The 17504-nt window shown below is 34.4% G+C and overlaps 1 protein-coding gene across 3 annotated transcripts in view; it reads right to left on the bottom strand.

Annotated features, from left to right (window-relative positions):
- LOC131066943 (phytyl ester synthase 1, chloroplastic) overlaps positions 1 to 17504 on the bottom strand; it is a 190142-nt gene that overhangs the window by 137288 nt on the left and 35350 nt on the right. For all 3 annotated transcript variants that reach the window (XR_009358911.1, XM_059211128.1, XM_058001844.2), the window contains exon 7: positions 4368 to 4474. Coding sequence is in view for 2 of the 3 variants with exons in the window: in XM_059211128.1 (XP_059067111.1) it covers positions 4368 to 4474 (107 nt within the window). In the remaining variant the exon portion in view is untranslated. The remainder of the gene's footprint in view (positions 1 to 4367; positions 4475 to 17504) is intronic.

The raw sequence follows: 17504 nt of genomic DNA, 5'->3' as shown, positions 1-17504 counted from the left end.
CTAATTAATATAATGATTACCAATGAATGATTATTTAAAATTCATTAATTAAATATTATTTATGATTTAAATATTATATATTATCAACATAATTTATATATTCAATAATAAATAATAATACAATTAAAATACAAGAGGATATAAAAAAATATATATATATATATATATATAAATCAAATAATACCAATAAAATCATATCCGAACTGATATTGAGTTACAGGGAGTAACATTCTTGTTTGGGTGGTATGGATAACGATGTGCTTATTACGTATGCTTAATATATGAAGCATGACAATGTTTTTATGCAGAATTTAATAGTAATATTAATACATGAATATTAATATAAAATATTAATAGTAATATTTATAGACAGTAATACGTATGACAGTCATATATAATATCATATATAGTAATATTTATAGACAGTAATACGTATGACAGTCATATATAATATCATATATAGTAATATTTATAGACAGTAATACGTATGACAGTCATATATAATATCATATATAGTGGCAGATCTGTCTGCCTTTACAGCCATTAGATAGACTAATAATTAGTGTCTAGGCAATGGTAGTGTTAATAATTTATATAATAGGTAATATTATTTGATTCATATATATATATAACCTAAATGTAGCAATTAAATTATTAATTAATAAATATTTATTTATTAATTTAATATATTTAATTCGAATATGAAATAAATGTAACAATTATTATTAATTAATTAATCAATGTTTATTTAATATTATTATCAACTAATTAATATTCATTTATTTATTAATATCTGAAACTATGATTAATTGATTAATAATTATTAATGAAATTTTTAATGAAATAAATTAATATTAATATAAAACAGTAATTGGCCCCGATCCTCTAAGGTCCCGACTCTAAAGAAAGATACATAATATAGTTATCAGGATTGCTTATTATTCAAAAAAAGGCAACGGTTTCCAAGAAGAACTTAGACTAATGTTTAATAGATCTAAGTGGCGATTTGTCTAAACAAGAACACACTTAGTAATGATCAGTCCTTCCTAATCAAGAGGTGCGATTCAAATTAGTTTGTAAAGGAAAAGACATGTCTCTCAAATAAAGAAACTATTAGAAAGGGTATGAACCTTATTGGGAAAAGATATATGTAGATATGGAATTTGAAGACGAAAGGGGGAATGGAGGGCATAAGCCATAAAATATGAATATCTGAAATCACCGACACTTACAAATCGGATACCTTGTTTCTCATTCCTTTGTGGACTCGCTCACCGGAGTAAGTAGACGTGACATCTATATGTATATTTACCAGTAAAACATATCAGCATGCCGCCTATCGGACTTGCTATAAGACACAGAGGATAGGAAGGAGATAGAAAGGATAACTGCTTAGGCAGAGGCAAGAACAAAGAGGAAGATCAGCGCATGGTATAAGGGAGGACCAGTGGAGTTACAGCTACGTTAAAAAAGGAAAGAGTAAAAGAAGAAAACAACAGAGGGCCACAGGTACGTATATGTGTGTGGATGTGTATACCACACACACACATATAAATATACGTTTAGTTTTTAATAGTTATATCATTATTATTATAATGTATAGTTGCAGAATTATTATAATGTGTTTTTAATAGTTATGACATAATTATTATAATATGTATGTATAGAAATATGTCATCATTATTACAAGGTTGTATGTTACAGAATTTTAGCATAACGTTGTATGTCACAAGATTATAATTTAAGTAATAATGATAATATGAATTATAATGACATTCATAATATGAATTGTTATGAAATGTTGTATATCAATGAATGGCAATAATATGATTATATGATGGAGGCTATTGGGAAGAAATTCCCGTAGCCTAATTCAGGGATTATGATAATCCCTGGAAGGCAGTATATACTGAATAACTATATGCATATATGTTATGGCTTGGTTGACAAAGTTCATCCAAGAAGAGACGGATCTAACCGGTCCTCTCTAGTAGACTTGGATGATGAGATGCATCATCCAAGTCAAGGAATGGATCATATATGATGGTCCTCCTTGGTATGGCTTGGGTGTAAGAAATTACATCCAATACAGGAATCAAATTAGCCTTCGATATCCTGGATGGCTTGGGTGTAAGAAATTACATCCAGGACAGGAATCGAATTAAACTCCGATTTCCCGGTATGGCTTGGAACCAAGATGGGTTCCAAGAAGGCGAGCTTCACAACCACCTAAGGACATGTCCCAGTGCTGCACTCGTATCCTTTTTAACAACTGAGATTAGTGTTAATTAAGTAATTGAACTTTAATTGCAAATTAGAGTAGTTATGTATATATTTTGTTGTGTTCTAACAATCTGTTTTGCAGGACAGTGATCTCTAACTAGTAGGGACATTACATCGGCTAACGTATTTGATGTGATATTGTACTTAATTTTTAATTCCAATCCAATAGAAAGCACTTTCCCAACATTCTATTGGCTCATTTCATATGTATTATAATTCTATTTGCATGAAATTAATGTTTATTTAAGAAATTTGAATATTAGTTAGCTGAGATTTCAAGTTTGAAGTCAAAATTGGGTCTTGTTAATTTTTGCCAAGTCACAAATTTTTACTCTGAATGTAAGTTACATATTCACACATGCAAGCTATCCATAACCCAATGTTGTACGAATACCAATAACTAAAAGGAAACTAACAAGATGAGTTTTGCGCTATAAAAAAATATTTGATTAATATAAAAATTAAAAAAATAAAGCTGTAAACACAAAATATTCTATTTGACTACAAAGAATAGGAATGTACAATATGGTAACTTGCTAACTTAAAAAATAGCTTGTTGAAACTCTTACAGATATAATGTGGATCCACTACAGTTATGCATATTTACTATGTTGTTGGAAGGACTATATACTTCCATGAGAAGAAGTTAGGCCTTGTCCATTGTAATGTATGAATTTGTTCTCTTGTTTTAATAGGTTTAAAATTTCCAGGAAACAATAGGAAAATGCAAGTATCATGGTAGATACCTAGGATTCTGGTAGCAATGTGCACTCCAAGCATTTACCAAGTTTGTGGTAAAACAATCGAAGTAACTAATTTTGTTGAAAGGTGGATATAGAAAATAATAACAGACCAAATGAGTAGTGCTCATTTTTCAGTCAGAATGATTAATTGCCTTGTCTATAGAGTATAGACCATGGAGAATGTTTCGTAAAGATTTTTTATGTAGTAATCAATGCTCAATAAGATCAATGAGCTCTTCAAGCTGGAGAAATATGTTATACAAAATTCCTCATTCCCAAAACGAGAATTTGGATCATACAGTATATAATATCCCTTAGAAAGCTTATATTAAAATCGCGAAAAATAATTATGACAACCTTCATTATGTTTTAATGACTACAGATGGCTCAATGATTGAGGAGACAGAAATATGTCCAGGAATCCAAATGTAATCCAAAGAAACTACAGAACCAATTAAGAAGCTAGGACTAACGAGATATAAGTTGAAACATTGAGAACAACAGACACATTGGAACAAGTGGTTGAAAATAGTTAACTCCCTAAGAGGTATAAGTAATCTATTAAAGCCCCATATTCCACAATTTTCAATTTACTAGATAATTATTGTAGATACATTAGAGAAAAGAAACAGAGTGTTAAAGACAAAAAAGACATTACACTAATCCTCCTAAGAGTCTGTTTCAATTTTCCTGATTTTTGTAATTGAAATACTGCTGCTCCATTATGTTTTGTTGCATTTACTATATAAAAGAAAGTTGATCTGCTCCAAAAAAAGTAGTACATATTTGAGGGGAAAATGTGTTTACTGCTAAGCATTTGTTCTATGTAGTATTATTACTTCAAATGAATAAGCTTAAGTAGGTAAATTCTCACAAGATCAGCTCTTCATATTTTATAAGTTAGTTTATATGTTTCTATATAAAGTTTTGGTTCCATTCAGCTCTTACGATGCAAAATTTGTGAAATGAGACTTGGAAATCTTCTTGGATTGAACTCTACAGTCTTTAGAAACTTCATGAAATAATGGATGATTGATGTTCTCATTGACTGTGCCCTTGCTTAAATTTAAAAAGTAAAAGATAAGTGTCACTGTGAAGGGAGCATGGTGTGAATTCAGGATTTTGTATGAGTCAATACTTATGAAGGTGAATAAATATTTTCCTAACAGTCCAAAGGCAACAAAAATATTTTACAATAGCATGTTAAACTCTTACCAGCTTCATTATAGAATGTAAGGATCATCACAAGCATCAAATTCCAATGTTCTTCCACTTAAAAGGCATCAAAACAAGTATGAAAAACAATAGTTCCCATCTTCAAGTTAAAACAGGTATCCATACCGAAAGTCGTGGCAACAAAGCCTCAAGGTTTTCAGACAACTGTTGAACAGTATCCAACAATGGAAGCTCATCATTAATATCAGCCATAGCCATGCGAACCGGATCACCTGTATGGATGACATTTACATGGTGTAAATGTTAACTAACAACAAGAAGCACATTAATTCATAACATTAGCTTGAGGAAGCATACACATATTCCATGATTGAACATATCACTGAATATGCTTGAAAAAAGCAGTGGAAAATTCTGCTATTGTCACTTGTGTCATCTCTTCAGTTTCAAAAACTGTACTTGATATTAAAGTAATTATAGATACCTAGTTTTATAATAACTGAACTTCTTAAAATTGTAATGTTGTTGGTGATGTATACTCCCATAAGTTTCTTAATTGTTCTTTCTAAATTGGACAGGCTGATGTGGATATAAAGCTCATTTTAATGCACATTGGCATGATAGACGCTCATAGTTTTGTTATTCATAGCTGTCCCAGTTTTCTGTAGGAAACCTCCCCCATATTTAATATAGAGCTCCTGACTTTCAATACAAAGTAACAAACTAATTATAGATAGCCTGGTTGAAAAAATTGATGCAAATATGAACTTAAGTATTCTGAAGCATATGTCAGTCCATTTCATCCAAAATATGCTCCTTTCATTGTCTCCTTAATAAATTCATACAATTAACTGCTTCCTTTACAATTAATAATCTTTAGCATTTCTACATGACCATTTTTCATCCATTAAATAAAAAAATCTTCTTAAGAACAAGTTTTTCTTTTTCTTTTGAGATCACCTCATACATAACCCATGTGCTTTATTTTAGAGATAGCCTGCATCCAGAATTCAATAATGCTTTTCATAGCGAATAAAATGCTTTTATTGTGTAGCATTTCCACATGGCAATTTTTCATCCATTGAATTAACTATCTCTTGAGAAAAGTTATTTTTCCTTTGAGGTCACCTCATAGATAACCCATGTGCTTAAGTTTTGAGATAACCTGCATACAGAACTAAAAAATGCTTTTCATAGCCAATAAATAATCATTTGGTTCTAGTTAAATTATACTTTCCTACCATCTTATTACATGGTCTCTTATTTACTTAACTAAACTACTTTCTCATAGCAATATGAATGTTTATGATATCCAAATTTTATGTACACCTATTTAAATATGGTTTTGCAAGAATTTCTCGCTATACATTTCAAGGTTGGTGTTGTTAATAGCCCACAAAATATACCAAGTTACCCTTCAACAAGAGCCGTACCATTTATAGTCCTCAAATGTTGGCCTTTATAATGCAACATTAAGGGATGGGTGCTATTTGGAGAAATTGTGGAATAGAAGGAAGGCCTTCTAAAATTATGTGAGAGATGTACTATCCCGGATAAATTTTTATGTTTTTTAAGTGCAATAAGAATTACCAACAAACACATAACCCGTTAAGGTTAGAAAACATAATCTCAAAGCTTGCTGAAAATGCAGCCCTTCCACTTTCTGATCACCAAGTGCTCAATGTGGGAAGGTGAGAGCATACAGTGATAAGGGGTTCGTTAGCTCACGAATCTGCTAGAAATGATAAAGCAAATACAATACTAGGCGGCAAGCCAGCCCCTTCCACTTATCCAGCGGGAAAGCAAGGAACTTAGCAGTGAACTAGCCAAGAGAACAATACTGCAGACACAAATCACTCTACCGCAATATTTCAGCGAGAGGACTGAATTACTAAATTACACAACTCAACCGCTTATGCAGCGGGAGGACCATTACAACCAACATCACTCGACCGCTTATGCAGCGAGAGGACTGAATTACAAATTATCAGATGTAAGCGGCAAGCCAGCCTCTTCCACTTTTCAGCGGGATAAGAGATTACAATCCAGAATGGGTTAGTAGTACTACTACTTAACCTTACAATAAAAAGGGAAGTGAGAGTAGAAGAATAATGTTGAGCATAAGAGATAATGATCATGAAACTCTTTCAACATCAAAAACAGCAAGCTGGACATGCATAACCAGCAACCCATAAACTCACTAAATTACTCATATCTCACTCAAATCTCACTCAATTCACCCCAAATCACTCCCAAACCAACACTAGACCAGCAGCAACTAAGACAAACCAAAAGGAAACTACAAAAACACCACAAATTACTTTGCACGCATCCCAATGCACCCTCTAAAACCCACGCCTAGCTAGATATTTTCAATTTGCATTATTAAATTCAATACTCAGATCAAAGTGCCACAAACTTGCAATATGAATCGCCAACAGCAAGAAGGAAGATTGAACCAGTACCCAAAATGACCAATCACTCAAGCAGAGAGGTGTGATCAAAAACGTGCTTCAGCCACAGGGAAACTAGCAACTCCTGAAATCACTCCAAACTCCAAAAACACTGAAATATGCAATGAAAGTATCATAGATTACAGCACGCAACTAGGTACTATATCTCAAGTACGAAACTAGAAAACACTAGGGAGCCGCACTCCGAAGCTTCAAAGTTCATACACCAATCCGGCAGCATAACGATGCAAATTTTCAAGATGCCAAAATGAGAGCCCAAGGCTCATATTTATAACTTCACGCCTCCCCAAATGCAAATGCAAATGCAAATGGCACCCAAACTCCACTCAAATTCACTTTCATTTCGCCTTATGTCTCCCTCCAACATGGCACCCACTTACCTTTCCTAGGCAAGTTCGAACTTTGCCTTATGGTGGCGTCTTTTTGCAATATTAAACATTAAACAAAAGATGTTTAATCCTCCTAAATTGCCACCAACAAATTCGCCCTTTGACTTGGGAAATAATACATGAATATCAATTAATTATTTTTCCCTAAGTCATCCTCAACATTTAATCAGTAACTGCAAATATTTAAATATTAAACCTTTGACAAGGAAATAATATTTAATTAAATTACTTAGTACTCCCATACTGATCATTAACAAAAACCAGAATGAAGTGGACTAAATAAGACCAAAGAATTGTTGCAGGACCAAGACCCTGTCCACTGCCAAAAATAGAAATACTCCATACTGCCACTTACTAAAAATAGTAAGTCATGAATTACTGCTCCGAAAAGCATGATCTTCGCACCCAGTGACAAAGTATGGAAAGCTCAGTAGGACAGCATCATCCAAACAGCCAACCCCTAACTTACTAAAAATAGTAAGTTCTCGCCTCACCAACGTTTGAAACCCTAATTCTTCATTCCACATAGCCTACAGATCTCAGGAATAGGCCAATGGACCACTAAAAGCACATCATCGAGAAGGGGACATTACAAGAGAGGATCCCTACAAAGTTATAAATCCACATTTGAATAGATGATGTGGTGTAAAGAATCCACTAGTGCAGTCACAAGGGAACTGTTAGTCTATTTGCAAAGCACAATCTTCTTACAGGCATAAAATTTTAAGTTAAGGCTTGACCAAGGATCAGCATTCAAGTCAAGGCTACAAAAAGTTGTTAAAGATACTTCCTGTAAGTTGTCTTAAGAAAGAAAAAGAAGAACATTTATCTCAGAATTTTCATCTTCCAAGAAACATAATTATTTGTCCATTGTACCCTCTCTTAGGGAAGTCCAATCCTTGGGGGTACGAGGATGATTAAGGACAATTTCAAATTGCTATGGTTTAACATCAATCGATCGTTGTTGGATTCCTATGGAAATTCAGATTTTAATGACACCTTCAATAAACACTTCACCTCTAAGTCTAGTAGAGTTAAAAATTCTTAAGCAGGAAATGTCTCTGCTGATCAAAATCTAAACTTATGCTTTTCTGCTGAGAGATTGAGTCTATACATCTTGGGACATCAGCAATAATTATGTTTGTTTTCTTATTAGAAGAATTTCTTCGTAATCCTATTCTTAAATTGGTCTAATTCTTTTTCCTTGAAGTAATCTAAAATGCATTTCTCCAGAAATAAAAACCAGACGAAATCAAAATTCGCATATCCACTTACTATATCTACTAATGGTTTAGGTAGATTGGAAAAGCTCAATTTGCTTTTTGGCTTGGTCATAAGATCAAAATCAAAGGAGTACAAAATTGATGAAACGTTAAGAAAGTTGAACAAGTGCTTTTATTCCCACAAAATGGATCTCATACACCTTGAATGGGTGTTGACAACATTTGGACCTAAAATACACCTTTACCTTTAACCCCTGCCAAATATGGAAAGGATGTGCAAGTCAATATGATATCAAAAATCCCAAATTTAGTTGTCTAGAAGACTTAATTTGGTTGTAGCCAAAAATTGAATCCCAATCATCATATGTGCAACTAGCCTCCTAGATTACACAGTAATCTGTATTTTGGATAACTTTCTTAGAGTGAGATCACTAGATCTTGAATCCTAAATACAAAGTTTAAGGCATACTTTTAAATCCGATTCTAATGTCACACTTCATTTTGTATTGCCAGAAATTAGTTTGCATAAAATTAATGGTTTGAGGTTATTGAGAAGAAATGGATAATTAATATATTAATTATTATAGCATGTGGGCAGAATTGAGAGACGTGTTATTTTACATAATCATAGATTTTTGGAGATTATTTAATATTGCAATTAAATGATCTAGATTAAATTTATTGAAAGTAAATTTTTTTTATTATTAATTTCAATATGACAATTATCTAACATGTGCATGAAGTGGAGAGCAGTGTTACAGGGCTCAAACTCACCACAGACTTGGCGAGCTGATTTTTGACTTGGACTTAGACTCAGCACAGACTTGACAAAGACTTGGCAAATTGAAAAGCTCAATAAATTCTAATATATTTAAGGATTTAAAACTTGTTTCATGCACCCTTTCCTAAATAAACCCTAAAGATGCAATAACCTCATCAAAAAGAAGCTACTTTGATCACATACACAAGTATACATCAATAAAAAAGTATAGATACAAATTTAAACTGAAGGAAATAACACATTTAGATATATAAATATTGTCAAATGTATACAAAACTCATGGAATATGAAATCCATGGCACCAAAACAAAAATCAAAACTAAACATATACGTCTATGGCTCAGAGGAGCCTGCATTACTCATCTAGACATCATAGCAAGTCATGTGCTGGCATTTAAGAGAGGTCCTGAATGATGATGTAGCCATGATATTTGCTTATGTCTCAGTAACTGGTGTGAATATCTAAGTGAGGAATTTATTATTGAAGTTTTCTTGAAGCCTTCAAGACTGCATGTTTTGTTGTCAATCTCATTAACAAAGAGGAACGGTTAAGTTAAAAGACAAATGGCTATGTTCTAGTTTGACCTTAGCTAGGATACTAAAAGATGCAATTATTCTATGAGTTGTCAATAGCCAAATGGCCAATTAACCATAATTTGAAAACTTGAGATTAAACACAAAGTCAATAGACAATTGTCCTAAAATAAGAGATGTAACAACCCACCCTACTTTTTTTTTTTTTTTCTTGCAATATAGTAAATGTATATGCAATGTCTTCAACAATCTTTGATCATCTAGATCCCACAGTGGGAAAGGTGAGAACATACGGAGCTTCCAACCACACAACTATTCTAAATGAATGCAATTACAAAATGTTATGGTGGCAAACCATTCAAAATACACAAGTGACTGAGCTGACCTAATCAACGCCTCTTTGGGAGACTGCATAAAATGACATGCAAGCAGCAGAGCCAGCCTTATCAACACCTCTTCAGCAGACTACGTGAATGCAATGCAAGCCACTAGAAAAATGTCTAAGCTTCACTCAGACCAAAATAATCGATAATGCTATCTTGTTCAATGCCAAAACAGGCTAAATAATATCCTATAGGGATTGACAGTTCCCATCCAATCTTACAATATCAAATGCATACAAGTAAATGATCCGGATGCCATCTAGGGTCTACAAGATAGATATGATTGAATTACAAATTAACATAATATGAAATACATTGCTGAAGCAAGTTGATATAATATTTTGATTATAAGAACAGACTGCTGTAAAAACACAAATTAACCCAAAAAATGCAAGTTAAGCGTGCAATATCACTCCCACAATTGCCAAACACATAACCAACTGAAGTATAACTCAAGAGATGATGCTTGAATCTGATATAACTCTGATTACGCCACTAGACCTTTGATAACACTGTCAAATCAGGTCTGATACAAATTGAAACACGCTGCAAACAACACTATATGCTGATACACAATCCCCAAAATGAAGGAAGTGCACCCAAAATTGAAACAACTGACAAGGCACTCCAAACTGCTACTAAACACACCCAAACACACTAAAATATATTTATATCAGACTGGTAAATATTTTCAGACATGTATGGGTCTGAAATAGGGTTATTTGACTATTGGTAATATCAGCTACCTATTCTACTTCCAAATTAAGGGAAGTATCTTCATCTTTACCTTGGTCTTCTTTATGAAACTTAGTTTCTTTAACATCTTCATTATCAATAGTTTCTTTCACTCTTTCCTTAGATTTTTCTTTAATAAACTTCATGTAGTAATGGAATTTTTCTCATGCTTCTTACTTTTGTCTTTCTTCATCTTACAAAATATCTTCTCAAGTCCTTTGTTTTCTTCTCCTTGTAATTTTCCATAAATAGCACTAGGAATGACATGTAATCAAGGAGGATCATTTCTTCATGGGTATCTTACTTACATGAATAATATCTTAGTTATTAATTATTAATGATCAATATTGTATCTTATTGTAAAAATGTTTCTAATTTTGTTTCAGCTATCGATTGTTTCATAATGGAAACATCGATCTTGTAACTTTATAAATGATTGTTTGATCATTCATTTAATTAATTCGGTATTTTTACCAATTACTTGCGTAATATGGTATCAGACCACATGAGAATTTTTTCAGAGAATTTTTTCGGAAAATTTTGTAATCCGAATTTAATATTAGTGAAAATTTTCTCGAAATAATTCCAGTTTATTCTTGTAAGACAAAATTGTGTTCGAAGGGCCCCCATGGGTTAGAGTAGTTGGTCTTAAGTCTCGGGTTTGCTCCCCGAGGTCTTGGGTTCGACTCTCTCTCTCGGAATTATTCTGCTGCGAACACCTGGGGGCAGTGATGATTGCACCATGGTCGCAGGGACTAGTCTCACCCCCCATCTCGCCCCCCGCCTGAACTAGGGTAAGGTCGGCTCACTGGGTTGGGACTGCAGGGATACCCTGACGATACCAACAAAAAAAAATTGTGTTCGAAGGGTTTCCGTTTTTTGCGAAATACACACGCGATCTCTATTTGTCGCATCCGTTCATCCGACATCGGACATTTTCGGATCCGTTTTCCGGCGTCATTTTTCTTCTGGGTGCCATGACCTGAGTGCCTTTTCTTTGCGCTTTTTTTTTTTAAATTCGTGACGCATTGTTTTTCCAGCAATTTTCTGTGAACAAGGGTTTTTCCTTGGTGCAACACGATTTTCTTTCTATGCATGAAGTCTCTTCTATTCGGCAGCGACTTCAAACTCCGTCTTTCTTCTATGTTGCGTGATTTTCTCTTCATATTTTTGCGGGACATCGTGTTTCTGCGCGATTTTGTGTTCGTATTTTTTGCACAACGCCTGTGATCTATATGCATGTGACCCTCTGTTAAATCTGCATGTCCAACAACGAGGGTTTCTACAAATTCTTCTCTCTTGCTTCCACCTAGGGTTTTTACGGACCCTTAGTATTTTTTTCAGCGACTAGGTTTTTTTTTCCGAAATTCTTTCTCAGAAAAACATTTTATGAGTGAGTTTTCTAGATTTTTTTGGCAGATTTCTAGGTCTCTTTCAGAATTTTCTGGGTCCTCAGAAATCCATATAGTGGGATCCATGCCCAGAAATTCTTTATTCTGCCTCGAAATCAGTGCAATCTTTCTACCTCAGTTTCATTCACGCGTTGCATTTACGTGATTTCATGCATTGACTTTCTCTTGCCTCTATATTTGTGCTATCATTCGGTCAACCAACTTTGACCTCAATTTTTGTGATGGCACCTTTGACAAATATTTTGCTCAAGGGGAGTCAAAAAATTCAAAGTCAAAAACTACAATACCTGGAAGCAGTTGATGCTCACTATCTTCGAGTATTGTGTCATCGATTGTTGGTTCTTGGAAAGGCCACTCGTCCCTCTGTAGCTGGTCCTGATCAGACCAAGTTTGATGAGCAAAATCATGAAGTTGTCATGCTCATCAAGCTCTCAAATACCTACTGGCAAAACAGTTGCCGAGATATGGAAGCATCTCAAGATGCTGCATGAGACGTCTGATAAGAGTAGAACCTTCTTTTTGAAAAATATGGTCTTCTCTATAGTCATGGATGAGCGAAAATCCCTTTAGGAGCATCTCAATCGGATCAAAGTGATGCAAGAGCATCCCTGGTTCTTGGCAATCTTGCATCAACCAAAAACATTTTCTTTCAGTTTGTTTCATGGTTTGCAGTTCAACATTTCTTTCTGCGTTTCTTTGCATTTGATCATCGGATCTTGCGGAGCTGGATTTTGATTGTGGACATGTTCTACCTTATCCTAAGTCCGCGGGACGTTTGGATCTTTTTCCGGCAAGTTATCGCCTCCAAAATCTAAGACAGTTTTCTAGTTTGGAGCACCAGAACCGCTTGGACCTATTTGCTTTTGGCGAATCTTGCGAATCATTTATGTAGCTTGTGGAGCTTCAATTAGTTGTTTCCAATGTTCCTTGGCTTGTGGCCAACCTTCCCTTAGGTCCACACTTCATTCTATGGATTTTCTGGAGAGATCTCTTTGGCGGAGGCCGACCTGGTTGTTTTACACGTTACATCTTGATTCATCGGCTATTCTTTCATCTTGGGCCGACGCGGATCATTCTTAATCATACAAATCAATGTAATCAAGCATGTAGAAGTCAATTATCAGAACATTGAAGATGGATCTGAAAGTTAGGAGGTCCGGAGTTGGCTCGCAATCTTGTTTGAGCTCGGATATTGTATTTGAGCATGTATGTAATAAGGCTTATGAGCCGAATCCTATAAGCCCACATGTTGCCGGTAGTTTGTAATTGATTTTCATGATATAATCAAGTTTGTTCTGCATTGCCTCCATCACATTGTGTTGCTTTTGTTGTCTTAACTCTTGTTGCACGGTCCGGACTGTTCTTTTTGAGGACTCTCTTGTCGTGACTGCACCACAAAGGCATCCGTGATTAGTTAGAAGCCATTGGTCGAAATATGGACGAGGAGGACATGGTAGTTATCACAGTGAAGATTTTACCGAAGTCCTATGAGCATTTTGTCGAAACACTCGACATCACCTCAACCGGTGTTGATCTGAAGTTCGCTAATCTTTGCACTAAACTTCTATAGCAGGTTCGGTGGAAGTAGCAGTTCGACAACAGAACAAGCTCGTCCTCTACAAAACAAGCATTCACAGCCAAATCCTTTCATAATGATAAAGGCAAATTTCACTCTTCTCAGTCTTCTCAACAGAAACCCTCTGCTTCGTCGTCAGAAGGCTCAAAGAAGAAAAGCATTCAGTGCAATTACTGTCATTAGTTTGGTTTTATGAAACTTGAGTGTCGTAAATGTTTGGCTGCACAAGCCAAGCAAAGTGGTTCACAGCCTATAGAAAATGTTGCGGAGCACACTGAGCAAAGCGAGTCTGCCTTTTATGCCTTCACGGCTAAAAGATCTACAAACCATGTGAAGTCTTCTGCCTAGTATATAGATTCAAGTGCCTCCCGCCACTTCACTCATCGCCGAAATTGGTTCACTGATTTTCAGCCTTACTCAAATTCAGTTATTTTTAAAGGGGAAGAGTACACCGTTGTCGGAAAGGGCAATGTGCAGATTCAATCTGGAGGGAGGAAATTGATTTTCCTCAATGTGTACTATGTTCTAGAAATGGAACTCAACCTTCTCTCAATCAGTCAAATTCTAAGACATTATCCTCGGCTCGTGTAATGTCCCCTATTTGGGATTTACCTAATTTAGTCTTGGGATAACAATTCTAACTTAATGTGAGAGTTATAAATATTAATGAATATAATTTTATCAAAACTAAGTACTATTCATTATAATATTAAACTTAAGATTCTAAGACTAGTTTGGAAGATAGAACCTATCTTGATAACTTCCCTTGATTTTAATTCTTGACACACATGTCTTAATGTTATAAATTCTCGCTACATATGATCTTATAGGTTAGTCTTCAGTCTGGTGTATAGATTTTATATATATATTATCTGATTTATTCCTCTGTCTTCATATAATTCCCTTCTTATATCATATTCAATTCTGTTATATAAATTATTGAAAACCATCTATTATATTCATAATAATATGTATATTTATAATTTATGCTTTTGTAAATATATAAACATAATCTTATTGATAAAATGTCAAGTATATATATATATATATATATATTTTGCTGATATCAATATCATATATAAATCTATTATTATTTTCTGATTTGAATATAAATAAATTAATAAATTAAATTATATTATCAAATATTTATATATTACCTATTATATAAGTTATTAATACCCTTTGCCTACTATATTATACATAATGACTGTGAGGGCAGACAGATCTGACATGCGTCAGATCTGGTCTGCCACTGCATATGAAAATTGAGAATGATTGTCATTCGTATTGCAGTCAATATTAATATTAGTATTAAATTCTGCCTGAAAACATTATCGGACTTTATATATTAAGCATGCGTATTAAGCCATCCCCATGCATACGACCAGGAACAAGGATGTTACTGCCTATAATCTAATAACAGTTCTGATATGATCTGATCGATGGCACAAACTATATATAGTCATTTCCTATCCATTCAATATATCCTCCTTATTTCTCTTTTCTATATCCTTCTTATCCTGATTTTTTCCTTTATATATCTTTTATGTAATCATTCATAGTAAGGTTACATCTTTTCGTAACCCAAAGGTTGTGATAATAATCATATCCTTTGATTACTAAATCGATTATCAATGCCTTGTTTAATATTGCTATCGGTTATCTCAACCGATAATAAAACTTCTTTATAAAACCAAATTAAGAACTGTTCATTCAAGAATTCATTTGATAATAACAAATCATAGATATCGGTTTATTCAAATGCCACGTTAAAACATTCTTCTAATAAAAAAGTCTTCTTCCTTTGTCTTATCGAATATTGATTATTAACAAGTTGGTTAATTTCTAATTTTCAATATCTTACTTATTGTTGAGGTTTGTACAATCTGTAATTCTATTTGTGTTATTGCTATCTCGAAGCACTTGGGAGAAGAACATATTGCTGATCTATCACATGTGGTTCTTGTAATCCTGTCATGATGCAAATTCCTTTATTTTGATTATTCTTTATATTATATCTTTCATCATTGCTCTAAACAATTATAACCAATGCCTTCAATCACTATAATCGAGATTGTTCTTTTCTTTAGATTATGACGTGCTCCTTATCCAATAATCGCTTTGTCTATTACTGCTTAATTTAGAATCATTATCTTACTGCTCTATGACTTATAAATCTTATCGCTCTCTTAATATTTTGTCACTGTTCTTTGCACTAATAAGGGAGTATAACATCAGTTAGCAATATTAAATTTAATTTATTTAAGTATTTCAAGAATATTATTAATGATAAATATTAGTTAAATAATATTTAATAGATAAATTTCAAGTAATCATTCGTTAATAATTATTATATTCATTAATAATAATAAGTGTTTCATTATGCTATATATAATGATCAAGGAGGGGGCATGACAGCTCAACGTGACCTTCAGTTCACATCAATGCAGTATCATTGATCAGGAGACTCAGTCTATAGTTGTTGTGGGTCTTGAGGATCATGGTCTATTCAGACTAGTTAACTCTGGTGATTCTCAAGAGCTTGCCATGGCAGCCAAGCACTCCTCTAATAGTACACTTTGGCATCAGCATTATAGGCACTTAAATGTACACCTTCTTATAGCTTGTTCGGGAAGATCTTGTCATTGGATTGCCAGAGATACAAACCCAAAACCTCCAGTATCATTGATCAGGAGACTCAGTCTATAGTTGTTGTGGGTCTTGAGGATCATGGTCTATTCAGACTAGTTAACTCTGGTGATTCTCAAGAGCTTGCCATGGCAGCCAAGCACTCCTCTAATAGTACACTTTGGCATCAGCATTATAGGCACTTAAATGTACACCTTCTTATAGCTTGTTCGGGAAGATCTTGTCATTGGATTGCCAGAGATACAAACCCAAAACCTCGGAGTTTGCGGAGCATGTCAGGCTGGGAAGCAGCATTGGAATCCATTTTTGGATGGCAACTCCTGGAGAGCTTCTAAGGTACTACAACTGGTCCATACTGATATATGTGGACCTATGGCTACTCCTTTTGTTACTAGGCCCAGGTATTTCTTACATTTTGTTGATGATTTCAGTAGTAAAATGTGGGTGTATTTCCTTCATCAAAAATTAGAGGTGTTTGTTTTGTTTCAAAAGTTCAAAGCATTAGTAGAAAAAGAGTCTGGTCAACATATTGTTACTCTTCGGTCTGATAATGGGGGAGAATTGTGTTCTTCTGCCTTCTCACATTTCTGTGAACAACATGGCATAAAGTGCCAACTCACTACACCTTACACCCCTCAACAAAACGGTGTCATTGAGAGAAGAAACTGCACGATAACCGAAATGGCTCGGTCTATGCTTGAACACAAGAGTATTCCAAAGAAGTTTTGGGCTGAAGCAATTAACACTGCAGTCTATCTTCTGAATCGGTATCCTATTGTGGCTGTGAAGAAGACTCTGAAAGAGGCCTAGTCAAGCCACAAGCCCAGAACCAGTCATTTGAAAGTTTTTGGCTCCATTGCTTATGTCTAGATCCCTGATACTAAACGCACCAAGTTGGATGTCAAGAGCTAGAAGCTTATGTTGGCCAGCTATAGTGATACTCACAAGGCCTACCGATTGGTTGACATTGAGACATATCATCTCATCTTCAATCGTGATGTGGTTTTTGATGAGGAACGAGGGCCTTTTGGGCTCTCTCCTCCAGTTGTGGATTCAAAGGATCAGCCTTTCAAGGCTTGAGACTTGGGTGTCCGTCTTCCATTAGTTCCACCTAATGGGAGGGCTCCAGCGGTTCCAGTTCCTACA

This window comes from Cryptomeria japonica, chromosome 9, assembly GCF_030272615.1.
Source record: "Cryptomeria japonica chromosome 9, Sugi_1.0, whole genome shotgun sequence".
NCBI lineage: Eukaryota > Viridiplantae > Streptophyta > Pinopsida > Cupressales > Cupressaceae > Cryptomeria > Cryptomeria japonica.
This window is presented reverse-complemented; position numbering and strand designations above follow the sequence as displayed.